Source organism: Leguminivora glycinivorella, chromosome 3, assembly GCF_023078275.1.
Source record: "Leguminivora glycinivorella isolate SPB_JAAS2020 chromosome 3, LegGlyc_1.1, whole genome shotgun sequence".
Lineage (NCBI taxonomy): Eukaryota > Metazoa > Arthropoda > Insecta > Lepidoptera > Tortricidae > Leguminivora > Leguminivora glycinivorella.
The window spans coordinates 1814260-1833981 of NC_062973.1; the positions used below are offsets into that span (position 1 = coordinate 1814260).

Below are 19722 nucleotides of genomic sequence, written 5' to 3' on the forward strand. Positions count from 1 at the left end.
TGCGGTCATAAAATTTTATGGCTTTCGCGATGATCACATTCATTAATGTCATAACCGCCAATTGCTTGCATTTGAAATTGAACTCTAAGTACTAAGAAATAACGTTGTTTTTGTAAAAAAATTAAAGTAGTTTTTACTACATTGCGAAGTTTTCGTTTGTCAACTAGACGCACACATTTGCAACTAAGCGATCGGACACTTTTGAGTGTCGAATTTGTAGGCGATAGTGTATCTAGGAAGTTTAAATCGATGGATAGGTGGTATGAAGTGAATGAATGGTACATTCGTCCCACGCGTTACATTCATTCAATAGGCTGTTGTTGGTGCAATAAAATATCAAAGTTGCATTTTTTGCGAGTGCTGATATTGAGTAAATGAAACATAGAATTATGAGATTTATGAGCATTGAGATTTTAGTTGAGAATAAAAATATAAGTGTAGAGGAGACTCAAAATGCAGGTAGTTCATTTTGTCATCTACAATGTACGATGTGAATATATTGGTCATACTGAGCAATTTTTAATGGAACTAACACCAAAATCGCGAAAGAATTCATGTTTCATACATTTTGGCTGTCTGACCCTGACCGTAATATTTTTTGCGATTTCGGGATTGGGCCCAAATTATGAGTAGGATAAGATGTCTAGTTGCAAAATTGCATATTCCTCTATATAAACAAGGGTTATTTCTCTATGAATAAATAACCCCTCTTTAAAAGACACTTACAAATTGTTAACCATAAGCAGCATAACATATAAGTATGTTCGAAGCCGGAATCCGTAGCTGAGAAGACTGCCCGCTACATCTCCACGGGAGTCAAGAAGTTGGTGTCACCTGAAGAAGACGATGAGGAAGCGGCTTACGATAGGGCTGACGACCTGGTAAGACCAGGAGTGAGCTAGTTACGTTACAACTGAACTGACCCTTACGCCGTGGGCGACGGTCGCGCGACGGCGACCCGACGCGACGAAGTCAAACCTTCGATCTCTATGGAAGTGTCTTAGGGTGACGTCGATGAACTATGGATGATAGGCGATGCGATGTGACACGACGGCGACGGTCGCGCGACCGTCGTCCACGCAAGCGACGGCGTTAGAGCGGTTTCGCACAACTTCCGATCCTTATCCGTGATAATGAGATCCGATCCGTATTTAGTACCCGTATAGAACTATTTATTTGATAATTTACGCACTGGATCCGGTCTCCGACATCCGATTTCTGTCCGTCATTCTTCGGATGTAATGCTTAAATTACCATAAAAATTGTTCTACAGCTACTACGGATCTTATTTTCACGGGTTCAGATCGGACCTTGTGCGAAACCGCTCTTATGAGTGTGTGAAAATAAGGGTCACGTTTGGTTGATTTGATTATTTCTGATTGTTATTCTGTATCGCTAGTTATAGTAGCACATTTTGTACACTAGCCATCAGATGTATTTTAGCCGTCGAAGCGCTCAAATATATTTGAACACGTCAGTGTGTTTTGATATTTTTGATCATCTCGGCTGCTCCAATATATCTGATGTAAAGCTAAAATTGTCTTCTTATGATGTCATACGGAGATAGGATAATTATTTCGCCACGTAAAAGTAGTTCTCTAATCTTGTGTAATTTGTACGCTAGTTTTAGTTAGTTTAATTATACGCTAATTTACCTTACTGTATATACTTTCAGATATTAGTACCTATTTAAATATTCACCTTTGTAAACAAAACAGATAAAAGTATTAGAATAGGTAGAAAAACATTAAATTATTAATTGGATGAATTTGCACCATGTTACTTAAGTATAAGACTTAAATTAGGTATGTTTCATATTAAGAAATGCTAACATTCAAAGGATCAAAAACATGCATTTGCAACCTTGGAACTGCAGGCAAAATCTTTACTACGGGCAGTTAGTGTGGTACATTCTTATTCATACTAATTTATTGAAGACATAACACTTGGCCCTCTTTTCGTGTTTTCTTTCGTAACACAAATTGCAGAAAATTTGGACGGAATCCAGCAGTTTTCGTTGCGAAAATTACAAAAAATATCGTTATTACATCAAGCAGTCTTAGCTGTCACGCCATCTTATCAGTGTCTTCTATAACGTCATATGATAGATAACATAACAGTTTAGACAAATTATGAATTTGTTTCAAATAAAAATGCCGGGTGATACTATATTGCCATGAAAATGCTAATCATGGTCTTTAGGTAAAGCCGACATGTGGTAGGCATCGTATCCTTGAACATACTTACATTATAAGTAAGTAAGCTGCGCTGGCTCAGTGACCCGAAGAGGATCTTGGCCTCCGACACTAGACTCCGCCATCCGCTCCAATCCTGTGCGATCTGATGCCACTCACTCACTTGAAGGTCACTCAGGTCTTTCCTTGAATACGGCACAACAGAATAGTCTGAATAGCCGTATTGGCCTTCAAAGGGTTACATATTATTGCTGGTGATTTTTACTTCTTTATGTAGAAATACTGCACATTTATTACGGCTTTGTATATTATTATTTTTGAAGAAAAATAGAAGACATAATATGTAGTATTTTTTTTTTTATTTCTTAAGAAACAAACAGTCTCATATTATGACAATATGAGTATTGTATTGATAGTGTATATTCTTTGACCTACACGTCTAATTATTGTTATAAATATTAATTGGAACAAATGACGTATTTATGGACGTTTTCATTGTTTCATTATGAATCATGCGTGTCGGTTACATATTGTATGCAATTAACTACTGTGTCGATACTATAGCGATAATTTTAATTTAAATATTTGTACTACGATCATGGGTAAAGTTAAAAATCAAAAACGATAATACTGTAGGCTGAAATTGGTTTTATTGTAGGTTATGGGCCATTGCGTGTAATGCAGACCCTTCGTGCTTTTAACAATCATAATCATCTTTTACGTCAAATATTATAATGACTGAAATCTTAAGTTCACTTTCATTATAGTTCTTATTAATAGGACAAATTTATAATATCAAAACAAAATGTCCAAAACTCAACTTTGATGTCTTGTTATAATACTTACAACAGCTGAGCCTAAAAAGTGTCGTTGACTGTACTTTTAATAACTTGTTAATTCTAAGGCTGGCTAATCTTAATCGGTGTCCACAATTTCTTCTGCTCAAAGAATCGTATATCAAACCTCAATCCAAGTCCCTATTCCAAAGCAAAAGAGTCTACCATCGTGTATATATTTATGAGTAGCCTTATAAAGGATCAGATGAGTCAGAGGTTGTTCACACGTGACATCAGTCTGTCCGTTACACGCTTTGGACAATTAGTTTAATGAGGTGGTGTAGATGGCGCTACTGAATCATTTGTTTCAACGGTTTTAACGGACCTAGGTGCCATCTTTAAAATCTGATATTAATGGGATGTTGATTGCGATGGCCGCAAATATGTCACACGCTCTGTGGCTTTAGAGATGAAGTCATGTCAGATATTTTGGGACCTTCGTTGTATAACCCGTTGTAAACCAATTTACATTGTACCTACAGCATAATAAATATTAATAATATATTGTTAAACTGAAATACCAATCATCATCAAATACAAGGATTTAACACAATAAACCACGAGAAACAGACACAACTTGAGAAATTACAATAGAACGCGCAAAAGGCGGGCGATGCTCTTCTGTCAACTCCGCTAGAGGTGCGACCATAACCATTTGCAATACCGACCGTAGGGCTGCGCACATCAGTTTAAACAAAATAATTAAGTTACAAAAAACTACTAAGCAAACTAGAAAACAAGAAATTGTACATAAAGATTTTTTAATCATTGATGATGATGTGTTCCTGTGATCCCTCACTAGAGACATAGGGCTCTTAGAAGAATCTTCCACTTTTCACGATCCTGGGCGACTGCTTCCAAATCCTTCCAGCCTAGTCCACTTACGCCTTTAGGCTCAGATGATAATCATTAAAACCAGATAAATACGGTTCATGGGAAAAGTCAATAATGTTTTGTATTTGCCGTGTTTTATCAAAAGAGCTATTGCCGATACGTCCCTGCCGTTATCCGCATCATAATTAATGATGGGCATTAATATAAAGTACACGGGTGTTTTAAATGATACGTATGTAAATTTCAATACAATTAGTAACCTAAAACATTCCGACAATCTGTCTAAAGTTACATTAGTATCTCATATATTTATCGTTTAGAAACTTTAGGAAGATGACTCAATTTAAAAAAAGATATCAACAACATTAGCAGGCAAAATAAATCGACAAGAAATCCCCCAAAAATTCCAATATTGTACCACACGCTTGGACATTCTATACACAGCGGGTCAGACGTGATGGCACCTTACGAATAAGTGTCGACGTAACAATTAACTTTCACTTAACCTTGTTGCATCACGCACGGTGAGCTGGTTGTCACCAACTTCTGAGAAATGCTGAGGACTCCTGGTCACTCAAAATATCGTTAGGTGGATAGACTGGAGGTAGAACTCGGTGAGCTCGGCATTGGCGAATGCTCGCGGGGCGGGATACCGCTCAAAGTGGCGTGCTCTTGTTTTGGAGGCCAAATCTCATTTTGGGTTATCGCGCCTAGTAAGTAAGTAGTAATGGACTTGTTAGTCAAACTTGGGAGGGCCCTGATTGTCAATCCTCAGCGACCCGAAGTGGATCTTAGCTTCCGACGCTGGACTTTGCCATTCGCTCCTGCGACATTTCTATTTTCGTCAAATGCTTTCACGGCATATAGGATCTTGAAGAAACATCCTTGAATAAAGGATACATTTATACAATGTAGTGCGTTTTTTCCCTTCGTGTTTTCACGGCGGGAACACATGAACGTGTATTTTACTAGCGTGACACGTTCGACGGTTCCCGTGAAAACACGAAAACACAAAGCGTGATGCAGATGTAATACAAATAAACCTAAATTCATTCAATAGATGCACATATTATACAGCCTCTGTTTAAAATATTTAATGATAGATAAAAGATTCAGTATATCGCGTGACTGGTGATTACCCTGTCATACAAAACACCTTCTATCGTGAGGCCCACGGGCCTAATAGTTTATGTTATGACATCACGTAAGCGTACTTAACGTTTCCTTACAAGAATACTTGACGAAACAAATTGCACCTACTTATATTTAACATAGAGTCAGACCAAGATAAGTTAGCAACGATTTAAATAGCCCAGCCACTGCGAGGGTTAAGCAAACGTAATAATTTACGCGAACTTTGAAGTTTCAAATAACTTTTGCACCGATCAGGCTGTCAAAATCTTTGCAAACTTATCTTTGAACTAAGCTCACTGGAAGACTTACCTAACCAATTGCGGGACCTTGTGTCTCTGTTACTAAAATTTATACCTACTATTTAACAAATTATACGGTTAGTAATTGTTGATGTTCTTTAGTTCCATTTATTGTTCCATAGTTTTAAGTATTTCGCTTAGGTTGTGTTGTTATTTATTATGTACCTAGTCTTGTATGTTATTGTGCTATTTAAGTTTGTGTAGAAATAAGCAAGTAGGCTATAGCTTTTTTTAATTTAAGCTGAATAATATTAATGAGATTGTCTGTGAACCCTCGTCCAATTTTTCTAACTTAACTTAAGGACCCCCACAAATTACTATTTCGTTGGATGATATCAGCCTATCGGCACTGTTGCCTCTTGCCTTTAATTTATTACATTGCGGTATTTGATGGCTGTGCATAATTGTATGTACCGTCAACAGCCCGCAATGTAACTAAAATCGCATGCGATATCGCACGCACTCAAACCAGCCTAACTGACAAAACGACATCCGGATAACTGGTAACCTGTGGACCCTTATAAACTTTGTCTGTATATGTTGCGACCTGTGACTGGTTCTGAATAGTAATTAACTGTTGCCTTTTTAACGCTTTCGATGGATCCCGGCACGACGCGAAGTCAGGGTCGCTCCCGTTCTCCCGATGGGTAAGGAATCGTTGACAACCTTGTTGGTTTTGTGCACTATTTGGTTGATTTTTTTTTTGGTGGATCAACTTTTTTTACTAAATTTAGGACCCATTTACATGGTACAAGAACTCGCATGCATGGCGGTATTTGATTGGTGTACGAACTGTAAACCTTGATGGTCCGCAGTGTAATTAAAATCGCATGCGAGTTCGCGCGTCCTGTAAATAAAAAATGCCTTAAAAGTACATCTTCTATTAGGTCACGCAGGTCACGCTTTAAAAATATGGTTTTATATTATACCTATGCAAAAACATTTTCAATGAGCATAAAGCTCTTAGCATAAAAAAAAGTTGATCGGCTCAAGTATATATTTTTCCCCTCGCTAGCTCGGAAACACGTGTTTTGTCCTTTAATACCAGCGGGTAAAAACGCATTTTATCCACTAGTGGGTAAAGTAATTTGACCTTGAATAAAGTCAAATTAACAGCTTTAAAATTGATAAAAGTAGGTGAATCTAGTAATAAAGATGATTTACCACCTGTGGAACTACTGGAAGCAGTGATAAACGCATTTTTTGCGTTGTAGTTTCGTCGCTATAGTGAGGGGAAAAGTTTTGTGTTACACTCGGGTGCAAATATATTTTACTTCTCGTGTGTTAAAAAACTCGCAAGTTCAGGATTCTATTCTTGAACCACTCGCTTCGCTCGTGGTTCAACTATAGAATCCTTTTACTTGCTCGTTTTTCAATTCCACACTCGGCGTTAAAATACAACTTTGCCCCCTTGTATAACAAATAACTATTATTTGTCTTTTTTTAGTTTGAGGAACTTTTTCCATTGTATGCCTAAGTTTGTCAAGAACTGTGTTCTTGAGACCATCTTTGAGTAGACTGTTTGTTTTTTTTTTACTTTTAAGTACTTAGTTTAGTTAAATTAGCAGCTTTACGCAGATAGATGTCCGCTAGCTTCTGTTAATTTTATTTAATTAGTCATTTCCAAAGTATTTAGTTTAGGCCAAACGGTACTCATTAATGGAAACTGTAATTAATTATAGCATGTTTGGACGTTTCGATTATACCGCTAATTGTTGGAAACGTTATCATCAAGCGGCCTTGCGCATGTCAAATCTGACACCAAGGTTTTTGGCCAATGACGTCATACTTTTGGCTTCCTGATTTTCAGTTATATTGTTTCAATTCAATACCTACTTACAAAAATCAAAAGCCCTTAGTGTAAAACTCATTTTCAAACGTTACGTTGTCGAATGCATTTGTTTAAATGAGCGGTATAACGGCTCAGCCACGACATTGGTCTAAGCGCGACAGCGGTGAGCGGCGGCCATACATTGGAGCGAGACACAGCGATGGGACTTTTCATTCGCACGTATGGCTGCCGCTCGCCGCTGTCGCGCTTAGACCAATGTCGTGGCTGGGCCGTAAGTGTAGCCTGGGTTCACGCTCATATTGGACGAGCACCGTGCGGGACTTGCGGCGTGCATGTCAAACAATTGAAGCTCATACAAGAGCCATTTTTTTTTTTTCAAAGTTGTCCACCCCACTTTTTTTGCAACATGGGTATTTTTTTTCGCCATTCATACTCAGAATCGAGAGCTCTTTCGGTCCTGATAGGAGAAAAAAAATGTCCCAAGATTTCCATACATTTTTTCGAACCTTCCATTCCGTTACCGCCATAAAAAATGTATGAAAAAGTGGTAACGGAATGGGAAAAAAACCTTGGGACACTTTTTTTCTCCTATGAGGATTGAAAGAGCTCGCGATTCTGAGTGGAAAACATAAAAATTTGCAAATCTAAAAAAAGTGGGGTGGACAACTTTGAAAAAAAAGGGCCACAAGTGTCTTAAGTCGACGCTGCATACACGCCGAGCGTCCACTCAGGCCTTGTGTAAAGAACTGAAATAGGTGCTATTTGATGTCAAAAATGTTATACACCGTGTTTTTTTGTGTTCCGTTAAAATGGGTCACTATCAAGTTTATCTTATCGCTAAACGACTATTTCGGCTAGATGTCAGAAAATGTAAATATACAGTCAGCATAAAGTCAATTCAGCTGGGATGACTTGAAAGTAGAATACTCAATCAGCAAAAAGTTAATTTAACTGGATGGCTAAGGCTTAGAATGAATGAGTAGCCAAACGTCTGGAAATATACATAGTCCGTATGATTAGCATATCTAAAAAGTCAAAAGTGAAGTTAGTTAATTGACGTCAACACAGAACGATACAGTAGCAAAACGTCCGGAAATATAATGTGTCATGGACGTCATGGTTTATAATAAATATGTAACAGTTCTTATTAACAGTGCGAGAAGGTTTGAATTTTCAAGGCACTTAAGCATTTTAAAACCAGAAGTTTTGCTAACGGGTCGTTTGGCGTTTATTCTTTTTAGCAATAAAAACATTAAACAATCCAGACTTTTTGCTCCTCGACTGTTTAGCGTTCATGTCTGTTTTGTAATACAGACATTCGAAGATGAAGATGTTTTGCAGTTAGATCATTTTAAATTGATACGTTTTAAGATCCAGACGTTTTGCTAAAAACGTATTTAGCATTCATGTCTACGTAGCCACAAAGACATAACACAATCCAGACATGTCAGCTATATAGTCTTTTAGCGATAAGGTAAATTTGATAGTGACCCGTTAAAATCGACACGCAGTTAGGTTCATCATCAGGAACCATCCTGTAATCGCTTTTTTATAATTCGAAAAAAAAAATGGATTAATTAGTGTGAGAGGACCTTAATCATAACATTAAAGTCATTGTCAAGTGTTTGACGGCACGTGTCAAAACAAATAACATTTAGGAAGTGGTAAGGGATGCCACACACGTTTTCAGTAATAATTTTTTTTTTAATAATTCGATAACCGTAAGAGTTAAGAGGCTAGTTTCTTAGAGAAATTGATTGTATTTGAACTAAAGCATTTTCCCTTGAAGTTAACGGAATTCAATAAAAACAGGGTGTATAACTAAATGAAGACTGTTCTAACCATATATTGTGTTTGTTCCAGGTGATGCAACAAGACGTAAAGAAGGAGAATCCGCTGCAGTTCAAGTTCCGAGCCAAATTCTACCCGGAAGATGTCGCTGATGAGCTCATCCAGGAGATCACGCTCAAGCTCTTCTACCTACAGGTACTTCTATTTTCTACTGTTCTTGTTTCTACCATACTTGTTGAAACCATTATTACCATTATTGTGTTTTAATGCGTTTGGCAACTCTCAAAGGTTTGCTATCAGGGGAGCATTTCTCAGGTCTCTTTCCAACTTGTCATAATAGACATTGACTACCACTTGTAAATTACAATACAACTTGTAGCTTCGAGATCTATATGATAGTAGCACCATCGTAGCTTGCCCCTGTTTCAAGGATTTTTTTTGTGAGATTTGTCTTAAAGAGCAAGAATCCAAGACTAAAAATAAATTACAATCTTGTTCAGAATTGCAAAACATATACATCCGACAGCTTATGCCAGCAGCATTGTTGGTGAAATGCAAAGTTTTAATGGAGGTGTCACTGTCACCCAAGGCAGTATCTTTTCCAGTTTTAATAGCATCGGTTGCAGTTTCTACTCGTTAAAAAGAAATTAAGCAAGAACATTCCCAATAATCCCTCTTCCTGCTTTATTTTCCAGGTGAAGAACGCGATCCTGTCAGACGAGATCTACTGCCCTCCCGAGACGTCCGTCCTGCTCGCATCATACGCTGTGCAAGCGAGACACGGCGACCACAACCCCGGCCTGCACGGGCCAGGGTTCCTCGCCAACGACCGCCTGCTGCCGCAGCGAGTCACCGACCAGCACAAGGTTAGTACACTCCAGGTCCTGTCCGTCCTGCTCGCTCGTGCGCGGTGCGAGCGAGACACGGCGACCACAACCCCGGCCTGCACGGACCTGGGTTCCTGTTAGTTCTACAAGAAGAATCGTTTTGGCGGCATCTGATAGAATATTAATACTAAAACATCGTGGTCTCCTGGTTTACCTAGTTGGTAGTGAATTATGGGTGGTTTCTAGTCCGATTTCTCTTCAGGTTTTGTACCGCGTCGTAAGAGTCAAAGTTACGAACAGGGGGGTTACCATGACGTACTAAAGACGTTCAGTTTAGGTTGAGAGAAAGGGACACAGCTATAGCAGTTACATAGCTCCGTCCCTCTCTCTCAACCTAAACTGAACGGCTTTAGCACGTCATGGTAACCCCCTTGTTAACATTTCTAGCTTGAATTGAATACATACTAAACTTAATTCGCGCCGATTCAGTGCCTTGCTTTTTTGTTCATACTATCCAGGTCCAGTCACCTGTAACCCAATATCCACTAATATCTCTCAAATATTAGGAGAATCTTGCGATTTTTATCTGCCAATGTCTTGATTTCCTGTATATTCTTCTAACCTAATTAATTTTTCTTCGCCAGATGTCCCGCGACGAATGGGAACAGAGCATAACCAACTGGTGGCAAGAGCACCGTGGCATGCTCCGCGAGGACGCCATGATGGAATACCTGAAGATCGCACAGGACCTCGAGATGTATGGAGTGAATTACTTCGAGATCAGGAATAAGAAGACCACGGAACTGTGGCTCGGGGTTGACGCTCTCGGGCTTAATATCTATGAGAAGGATGACAAGTAAGTACTAGACATAAGTATTTGAAAAAAGGAAAAGAAATGACGCCCTAATGGAGTAACTGAAGATCGCACAGGACCTGGAGATGTATGGAGTGAACTAATTCGGGATCAGCAGGGCAATAATGATCGCGCGATAAATGATAAAACATCGGGCCGTCCCTATCGCACTTACAAATAGTGCAGGGACCCTGATGTTTTATCATTTATCGCGCGACCATAATTGCCTGCCAGGAATAAGAAGACAACTCTCGGTCTTAATATCTATAAGAAGGATGACAAGTATTAGAGATAAAGATTGAAATATAACGGGAAAAATAATCATATGACTTCAAGAATGCCAATAATTAAGAATGAAATAACAATGACTCGAGGATGTAAAAATATGAGGGAAACAAAAGTAGAACTTCGCATAATGTCTCTTGAATGAAGAAGTAAATGAAGTATGGAGAAAATAATTCTTAGCAATCTAAACTCAATGATGATCGAGATGTTGTTTTTGAGGAATTTATTAACATTCTACGGTGTACCAAATATTTACAAGTAGAATATCAATACATTTCAATAGCATTGTCAGTTAGTAATTGATATTGTCAATTTAATTAATGATTTTGTTAATTTCATTCACAGTCCTATAATTAGTATTTTAAAAACGATTTGCAACTGTTGCAAGTGCTATAGCTATTCCGATATACTAATCACTAAACCCTCTATTTCCAGACTGACCCCAAAGATCGGTTTCCCCTGGTCCGAAATCCGCAACATCTCCTTCAACGACCGCAAGTTCATCATCAAGCCCATAGACAAGAAGGCTCCCGACTTCGTCTTCTTCGCGCCCCGCGTTCGCGTCAACAAACGCATCCTCGCACTCTGTATGGGCAACCACGAGTTGTATATGCGCAGGCGCAAACCCGACACTATTGATGTGCAGCAGATGAAGGCGCAGGCGAGAGAGGAGAAACTCGCTAAACAGGCACAGAGGTGGGTTTTGTACAGTAACAATAGTGTAGGCCCTAGGGTGCTACCTTGTGCGACACCAAATTTTATTATAGAAGATAGATGGTATCAGACAAGTCTAGTGTAGTTTTTTCGTCGTGTAAAATATTTAAGAGTTTCGCCAATAAGCAAAACTTGATACACTGTAATATTATGATTAACTTATAAGGAAAAGTGTGAAAATGGTGTCAAAAGCCTTTGCATGATCAAAAAAAAATCATGAATCTGTATATAGATATAGATATAGAATTATAGATATACATTAACACTTTCGAAACCGGGCTCTACGCGGCGCTACGACATTTTCGCTACATACGGGTTTCCCCATGTAATCGGCTACGCTTCTACGAGCGGTGTGCCCGACAGTCGGGTTCTTGGTAGCGAAAGTGTTAACTAGACATTAGTATGGGGAATACAAATGTAATAATCAAGTAGTAGTCTATTTTACCTCCGTAGCTTATAAGAAATTTATTTTGTTATCAGAGAGAAACTGCAACTTGAGATCGCGGCTCGTGAACGCGCGGAAAAGAAACAACAGGAATACGAGGACCGTCTCAAACACATGCAAGAAGAGATGGAACGCTCACAGGTATATTTCTTAAACCAAAGATTACTGTAAAAGTTTTCACCAATGGAAGGTACGAAAATTTTAGTTTCAGTAGGTACTTGCTTTTTATTTTAATGTCGTTTGAATAGGATCTTTGCTAATTATTAAATGATCAAGATGATAAAAAACAACTTGGTAGCTTAACAATTGAGCATATCTGGGCGTAGCCAAGATGACAATCTATTACGTGGCAAAATCTCTCTAGCAGTCTTCCATATTGGTGCGAAAGAAGGTTCTCCAGGAGCTATTAGCATTTTGGCTAAGTACCTTGATAAAAAGTCAAGAAGCTTATAGACTGGTTTATTACTAGTCTCTTTGTGTAAACACCTTGACTCTTGACCTTGACTCTAGACTATGACTTGCAAACTTATGTTTTTGACAGAAATATGTTTGAATTTACAGGCGAACCTGATCGAAGCCCAGGACATGATCAGACGGCTCGAGGAGCAGCTGCGCCAGCTGCAGGCTGCTAAGGAGGAGCTCGAGCAGAGACAGAACGAGCTGCAAGCTATGATGACCCGCCTCGAGGAGACCAAGGTAAATATAGCCAGATTAAAAAAATATGCTTTTTACGGTATGATATATGGAACTCGATATTAGATATTATAAGTGATGACAAAGATTGGCCACAATTCTGTGAAAATTGTAAGTAAGCATCCGGTTACAAACGATTTAGTAGATTCATCTTAGAAAGAGGAGTACCTATTTTTCGACTTCGAAATTTAGGATATGTCTCGGAACTAAACGTGTCGAAAAGTCAAAAGTTCTACTTTGTCGCTTACTGTAAGGATTTTAACTATAAAACTCCCGTGAGACTCAGATATATTTAAAAATATTTTAAGCGGGTTGCTCTTGTATTGAGTCTATATAACGCTCGACATGTTTTGCTCCACGAAATGCGAAAGCGGAGCGAAGGAGCGAAACATGTCGAGCGTTATATCGACTTAATACGTGAGTAACGCTTAAAATATTTTAAATACTTATTAATTTGAGATTTATGTATATGGATAAGCGTCCTTTTGGCAAGTGACATTTTTGTTTGCCATTAACGAAGTATTAATTAAAGTGGGAGTTTTTGTTTAGAAATGGCACAAGTATTGACGAGAATGATCTGTTAACTTTACTAAAACATGAAATTGCGATTGCAGAACATGGAAGCCGCGGAGCGCGCTAAGCTCGAAGAGGAGATCCGCAACAAACAAGAGGAGGTGTCTCGCATCCAGCAGGAGGTTGAAGAGAAGGACACGGAAACCCGCCGGCTGCAGGAGGAGGTCGAGGAGGCGCGCAGGCAACAGGTATTTTAAATCCTGGTCACGGCACCAAATTGTAGCACTTTTGAATTGGGAATAGGAGATCGCTACAAACAAGACGTGGCATCAAATTGTAATTTGTTTACTTTAAAATTAGAAATGAAGTATCGCAACAAGTGGAGGTCTCTCGTATCCAGCAGGAAGTTGAAGAGGAGGCGCGTAGGAAACAGTTAAATTATACAGTTTCATTTATTTTGCGGAATCCTGGTCACAGTATCAAATTGTAGTTAGTCATTTTCAAGTCGGATATGAAACAAGAAATAAGAAGAGGTCTTTCGTATCCAGTAGGAAGTTGAGGAGAGAGAATCAGTGATACTCGTTTGTAGGAGGAGGTCGAGGCGTGTAATAGGAGCAAATCGCAAATCCTGGTCACGGCATCAAACAGTTACTATCTAATTTTAAAGCCGGTAATAAAATTCTGTAATAAGTAGGAATCGTTTTGTAGGCCGAAGAAATAAAGTATAGGTTTAAAACAATGAGTGTATACACTATAGGGAATGTGAGTAATGCGATCGAGATCGCACATATCTCGTATGTGGAATTTTAATTTTTGCTACTCATTTAATCCTTCGTACGTCGCCTGTTAAATTCGGTAACCGAATTAGTGCGGGAGAACAATAAGAAGCGGGAGGGTGTTCACATCGTAGTTAATAGAATGTATTTAGAGTTTGTAACGAGGGTATCGTTCCCCAGGACGAGGCGGCGGCGCTGCTGGCGGCGGCGGTGACGCCCGTGCACCACCACGTGGCGGAGGGCAAGGACGACGCGGGCTCGGACGGCGGCTCCGAGCAGGGCGGCCAGGAGCTGGCCACCGCGCCGGATGACTTGGTGGACCCCGTGGCCGACCGCCGCACGCTCGCCGAGCGCAACGAGCGTCTGCACAGCCAGCTCAAGGTCAGTGCCCGACGACCTCGTGGACCCCGTGGCCGACCGCCGCACGCTCGCCGAGCGCAACGAGCGTCTGCACAGCCAGCTCAAGGTCAGTGCCCGACGACCTCGTGGACCCCGTGGCCGACCGCCGCACGCTCGCCGAGCGCAACGAGCGTCTGCACAGCCAGCTCAAGGTCAGTGCCCGACGACCTCGTGGACCCCGTGGCCGACCGCCGCACGCTCGCCGAGCGCAACGAGCGCCTGCACAGCCAGCTCAAGGTCAGTGCCCGACGACCTCGTGGACCCCGTGGCCGACCGCCGCACGCTCGCCGAGCGCAACGAGCGTCTGCACAGCCAGCTCAAGGTCAGTGCCCGACGACCTCGTGGACCCCGTGGCCGACCGCCGCACGCTCGCCGAGCGCAACGAGCGTCTGCACAGCCAGCTCAAGGTCAGTGCCCGACGACCTCGTGGACCCCGTGGCCGACCGCCGCACGCTCGCCGAGCGCAACGAGCGTCTGCACAGCCAGCTCAAGGTCAGTGCCCGACGACCTCGTGGACCCCGTGGCCGACCGCCGCACGCTCGCCGAGCGCAACGAGCGTCTGCACAGCCAGCTCAAGGTCAGTGCCCGACGACCTCGTGGACCCCGTGGCCGACCGCCGCACGCTCGCCGAGCGCAACGAGCGCCTGCACAGCCAGCTCAAGGTCAGTGCCCGACGACCTCGTGGACCCCGTGGCCGACCGCCGCACGCTCGCCGAGCGCAACGAGCGTCTGCACAGCCAGCTCAAGGTCAGTGCCCGACGACCTCGTGGACCCCGTGGCCGACCGCCGCACGCTCGCCGAGCGCAACGAGCGTCTGCACAGCCAGCTCAAGGTCAGTGCCCGACGACCTCGTGGACCCCGTGGCCGACCGCCGCACGCTCGCCGAGCGCAACGAGCGCCTGCACAGCCAGCTCAAGGTCAGTGCCCGACGACCTCGTGGACCCCGTGGCCGACCGCCGCACGCTCGCCGAGCGCAACGAGCGTCTGCACAGCCAGCTCAAGGTCAGTGCCCGACGACCTCGTGGACCCCGTGGCCGACCGCCGCACGCTCGCCGAGCGCAACGAGCGTCTGCACAGCCAGCTCAAGGTCAGTGCCCGACGACCTCGTGGACCCCGTGGCCGACCGCCGCACGCTCGCCGAGCGCAACGAGCGTCTGCACAGCCAGCTCAAGGTCAGTGCCCGACGACCTCGTGGACCCCGTGGCCGACCGCCGCACGCTCGCCGAGCGCAACGAGCGCCTGCACAGCCAGCTCAAGGTCAGTGCCCGACGACCTCGTGGACCCCGTGGCCGACCGCCGCACGCTCGCCGAGCGCAACGAGCGTCTGCACAGCCAGCTCAAGGTCAGTGCCCGACGACCTCGTGGACCCCGTGGCCGACCGCCGCACGCTCGCCGAGCGCAACGAGCGTCTGCACAGCCAGCTCAAGGTCAGTGCCCGACGACCTCGTGGACCCCGTGGCCGACCGCCGCACGCTCGCCGAGCGCAACGAGCGTCTGCACAGCCAGCTCAAGGTCAGTGCCCGACGACCTCGTGGACCCCGTGGCCGACCGCCGCACGCTCGCCGAGCGCAACGAGCGCCTGCACAGCCAGCTCAAGGTCAGTGCCCGACGACCTCGTGGACCCCGTGGCCGACCGCCGCACGCTCGCCGAGCGCAACGAGCGTCTGCACAGCCAGCTCAAGGTCAGTGCCCGACGACCTCGTGGACCCCGTGGCCGACCGCCGCACGCTCGCCGAGCGCAACGAGCGTCTGCACAGCCAGCTCAAGGTCAGTGCCCGACGACCTCGTGGACCCCGTGGCCGACCGCCGCACGCTCGCCGAGCGCAACGAGCGCCTGCACAGCCAGCTCAAGGTCAGTGCCCGACGACCTCGTGGACCCCGTGGCCGACCGCCGCACGCTCGCCGAGCGCAACGAGCGTCTGCACAGCCAGCTCAAGGTCAGTGCCCGACGACCTCGTGGACCCCGTGGCCGACCGCCGCACGCTCGCCGAGCGCAACGAGCGTCTGCACAGCCAGCTCAAGGTCAGTGCCCGACGACCTCGTGGACCCCGTGGCCGACCGCCGCACGCTCGCCGAGCGCAACGAGCGCCTGCACAGCCAGCTCAAGGTCAGTGCCCGACGACCTCGTGGACCCCGTGGCCGACCGCCGCACGCTCGCCGAGCGCAACGAGCGTCTGCACAGCCAGCTCAAGGTCAGTGCCCGACGACCTCGTGGACCCCGTGGCCGACCGCCGCACGCTCGCCGAGCGCAACGAGCGTCTGCACAGCCAGCTCAAGGTCAGTGCCCGACGACCTCGTGGACCCCGTGGCCGACCGCCGCACGCTCGCCGAGCGCAACGAGCGCCTGCACAGCCAGCTCAAGGTCAGTGCCCGACGACCTCGTGGACCCCGTGGCCGACCGCCGCACGCTCGCCGAGCGCAACGAGCGCCTGCACAGCCAGCTCAAGGTCAGTGCCCGACGACCTCGTGGACCCCGTGGCCGACCGCCGCACGCTCGCCGAGCGCAACGAGCGTCTGCACAGCCAGCTCAAGGTCAGTGCCCGACGACCTCGTGGACCCCGTGGCCGACCGCCGCACGCTCGCCGAGCGCAACGAGCGTCTGCACAGCCAGCTCAAGGTCAGTGCCCGACGACCTCGTGGACCCCGTGGCCGACCGCCGCACGCTCGCCGAGCGCAACGAGCGTCTGCACAGCCAGCTCAAGGTCAGTGCCCGACGACCTCGTGGACCCCGTGGCCGACCGCCGCACGCTCGCCGAGCGCAACGAGCGTCTGCACAGCCAGCTCAAGGTCAGTGCCCGACGACCTCGTGGACCCCGTGGCCGACCGCCGCACGCTCGCCGAGCGCAACGAGCGTCTGCACAGCCAGCTCAAGGTCAGTGCCCGACGACCTCGTGGACCCCGTGGCCGACCGCCGCACGCTCGCCGAGCGCAACGAGCGTCTGCACAGCCAGCTCAAGGTCAGTGCCCGACGACCTCGTGGACCCCGTGGCCGACCGCCGCACGCTCGCCGAGCGCAACGAGCGTCTGCACAGCCAGCTCAAGGTCAGTGCCCGACGACCTCGTGGACCCCGTGGCCGACCGCCGCACGCTCGCCGAGCGCAACGAGCGTCTGCACAGCCAGCTCAAGGTCAGTGCCCGACGACCTCGTGGACCCCGTGGCCGACCGCCGCACGCTCGCCGAGCGCAACGAGCGTCTGCACAGCCAGCTCAAGGTCAGTGCCCGACGACCTCGTGGACCCCGTGGCCGACCGCCGCACGCTCGCCGAGCGCAACGAGCGTCTGCACAGCCAGCTCAAGGTCAGTGCCCGACGACCTCGTGGACCCCGTGGCCGACCGCCGCACGCTCGCCGAGCGCAACGAGCGTCTGCACAGCCAGCTCAAGGTCAGTGCCCGACGACCTCGTGGACCCCGTGGCCGACCGCCGCACGCTCGCCGAGCGCAACGAGCGTCTGCACAGCCAGCTCAAGGTCAGTGCCCGACGACCTCGTGGACCCCGTGGCCGACCGCCGCACGCTCGCCGAGCGCAACGAGCGTCTGCACAGCCAGCTCAAGGTCAGTGCCCGACGACCTCGTGGACCCCGTGGCCGACCGCCGCACGCTCGCCGAGCGCAACGAGCGTCTGCACAGCCAGCTCAAGGTCAGTGCCCGACGACCTCGTGGACCCCGTGGCCGACCGCCGCACGCTCGCCGAGCGCAACGAGCGTCTGCACAGCCAGCTCAAGGTCAGTTCCCGGCATAAACTCCGGGACTGTCTGATTAGCTCGGCTCGCCTTCGGTGCACCCGATGACTGGGTCGAACCCGTGGCGGATCATAGGATGCTATCTGAGAATTACGTTTTCACATTATCCGATCCGATATCGGAAGCCAAAAGGATTTCGATGAAAAAAATCCAAGATGACACCTGTAATGTATGGAATATCGGTCCGATATAAGATCGGATGATGTGAAAACACACAGACTTTATGAGCATAGTTCTAACTAACGATTTATAGTTGCAAAATTCAAAATAATATCAAAAATTTACCAAAAACTTTATTATTATACTTTCATTTTTATTTACAAAATATATTTAAAAAAAAATTACTTTATACAATTTCGCATAACTTCCTATTGCATTGCACAAACTGACACAGTAGTCGTTAGTATTTTTGACAAAATTGTTCAAACTACCACAGTATAAAAGGTTGAAAACCATTAACAAAGTTTTCAAAAGTTTTTTTTTTCTTCTGACAAATTTAGCTTTTCAGTACAGATTGTGTTTTTTTTTACGCACTAGTTCGAAAAGTGGTTCATTATATGCCAGGTAGAAACTTCGGAGGCTCATCTGTACTAAAAAACGTCGTACAATACACGTGCGAAAAGGAAATTCGTAACTCGTGTCGATTTAAAACACTCCCTTCGGTCGTGTTTTAATTTATCGCCACTCGTTTCGAACTTCCTTTTTTTCGCACTTGTATCGTAATGTACTATTAAACATTTTTTTCCACTAGTAATTAATTTCTGTCCACCAAAAAAACTAACATGTTTTTCCCTCCCAGGCCCTGAAACAAGACCTCGCACAATCCCGCGACGAGACCAAGGAGACCGCCATGGACAAGATCCACCGCGAGAACGTGCGCCAGGGCCGCGACAAGTACAAGACGCTGCGCGAGATCCGCAAGGGCAACACCAAGCGCCGCGTCGACCAGTTCGAGAACATGTAGGCGCGTGTCTAGCGCTCAACACTGGGGGTTATGTTTACCGGGTATCTGCTAACAAAACAAACAGTTTCTTAGAGAAACTTATCAACTTTTTAGACCACTTAGGGCCAGTTGCATCAACCACGTTTGACAGACACATCATCGTCACGCAGCAGACGTCTATGGAACTTACCATACAATAAAATTTAACGAACGCTTTAACGGTAACAGACAGTTTGATGCAAGCGGCCCTTAAAACGTCAATTGTGACACCTAAAATACCCGCTCACTTGGGGTTATATTTACTGGGTATCTGCTAACAAAACGAAACAGTTTCTAAGAGAAACTTATCAACTTTTTAGACCACTCAAATCGGTAATTGTGGCTCTTCGTGACCCCTAACACACCCGCTCAATCAAACTTCTTGGGGTATGTTTACCGGGCCAAACAAAACTTGTCGGCAGACTTTTAAAGTTCACTTAAAAGAACTAAATTTGTGACTTTTGGTGACTATTCAATCTGTTTTACAAATTTTACACCACTTAAAACGTCAATCGTGACCCCTAAAATACCCGCTCAATCTAACGACTGGGGGAATGTACCAACCCAAGGTTTAGCTTGTAAAATATTTTTTCTCAAACATGCAATGAAATATT

The 19722-nt window shown here is 45.5% G+C and overlaps 1 protein-coding gene across 1 annotated transcript in view; it reads left to right on the forward strand.

Annotated features, from left to right (window-relative positions):
- Window positions 1–19605, forward strand: part of LOC125242751 (moesin/ezrin/radixin homolog 1-like) — an 88451-nt gene extending 68846 nt beyond the window's left edge. Inside the window, exons 5-14 of the mRNA XM_048151680.1 lie at window positions 8954–9076; window positions 9577–9747; window positions 10353–10564; window positions 11282–11542; window positions 12041–12146; window positions 12567–12701; window positions 13313–13459; window positions 14168–14368; window positions 18926–19187; window positions 19318–19605. Of these exons, the coding sequence (XP_048007637.1) occupies window positions 8954–9076; window positions 9577–9747; window positions 10353–10564; window positions 11282–11542; window positions 12041–12146; window positions 12567–12701; window positions 13313–13459; window positions 14168–14368; window positions 18926–19090 (1521 nt within the window). The 3' untranslated portion in view covers window positions 19091–19187; window positions 19318–19605. The remainder of the gene's footprint in view (window positions 1–8953; window positions 9077–9576; window positions 9748–10352; window positions 10565–11281; window positions 11543–12040; window positions 12147–12566; window positions 12702–13312; window positions 13460–14167; window positions 14369–18925; window positions 19188–19317) is intronic.
- The last annotated feature ends 117 nt before the right edge of the window (window positions 19606–19722 follow it).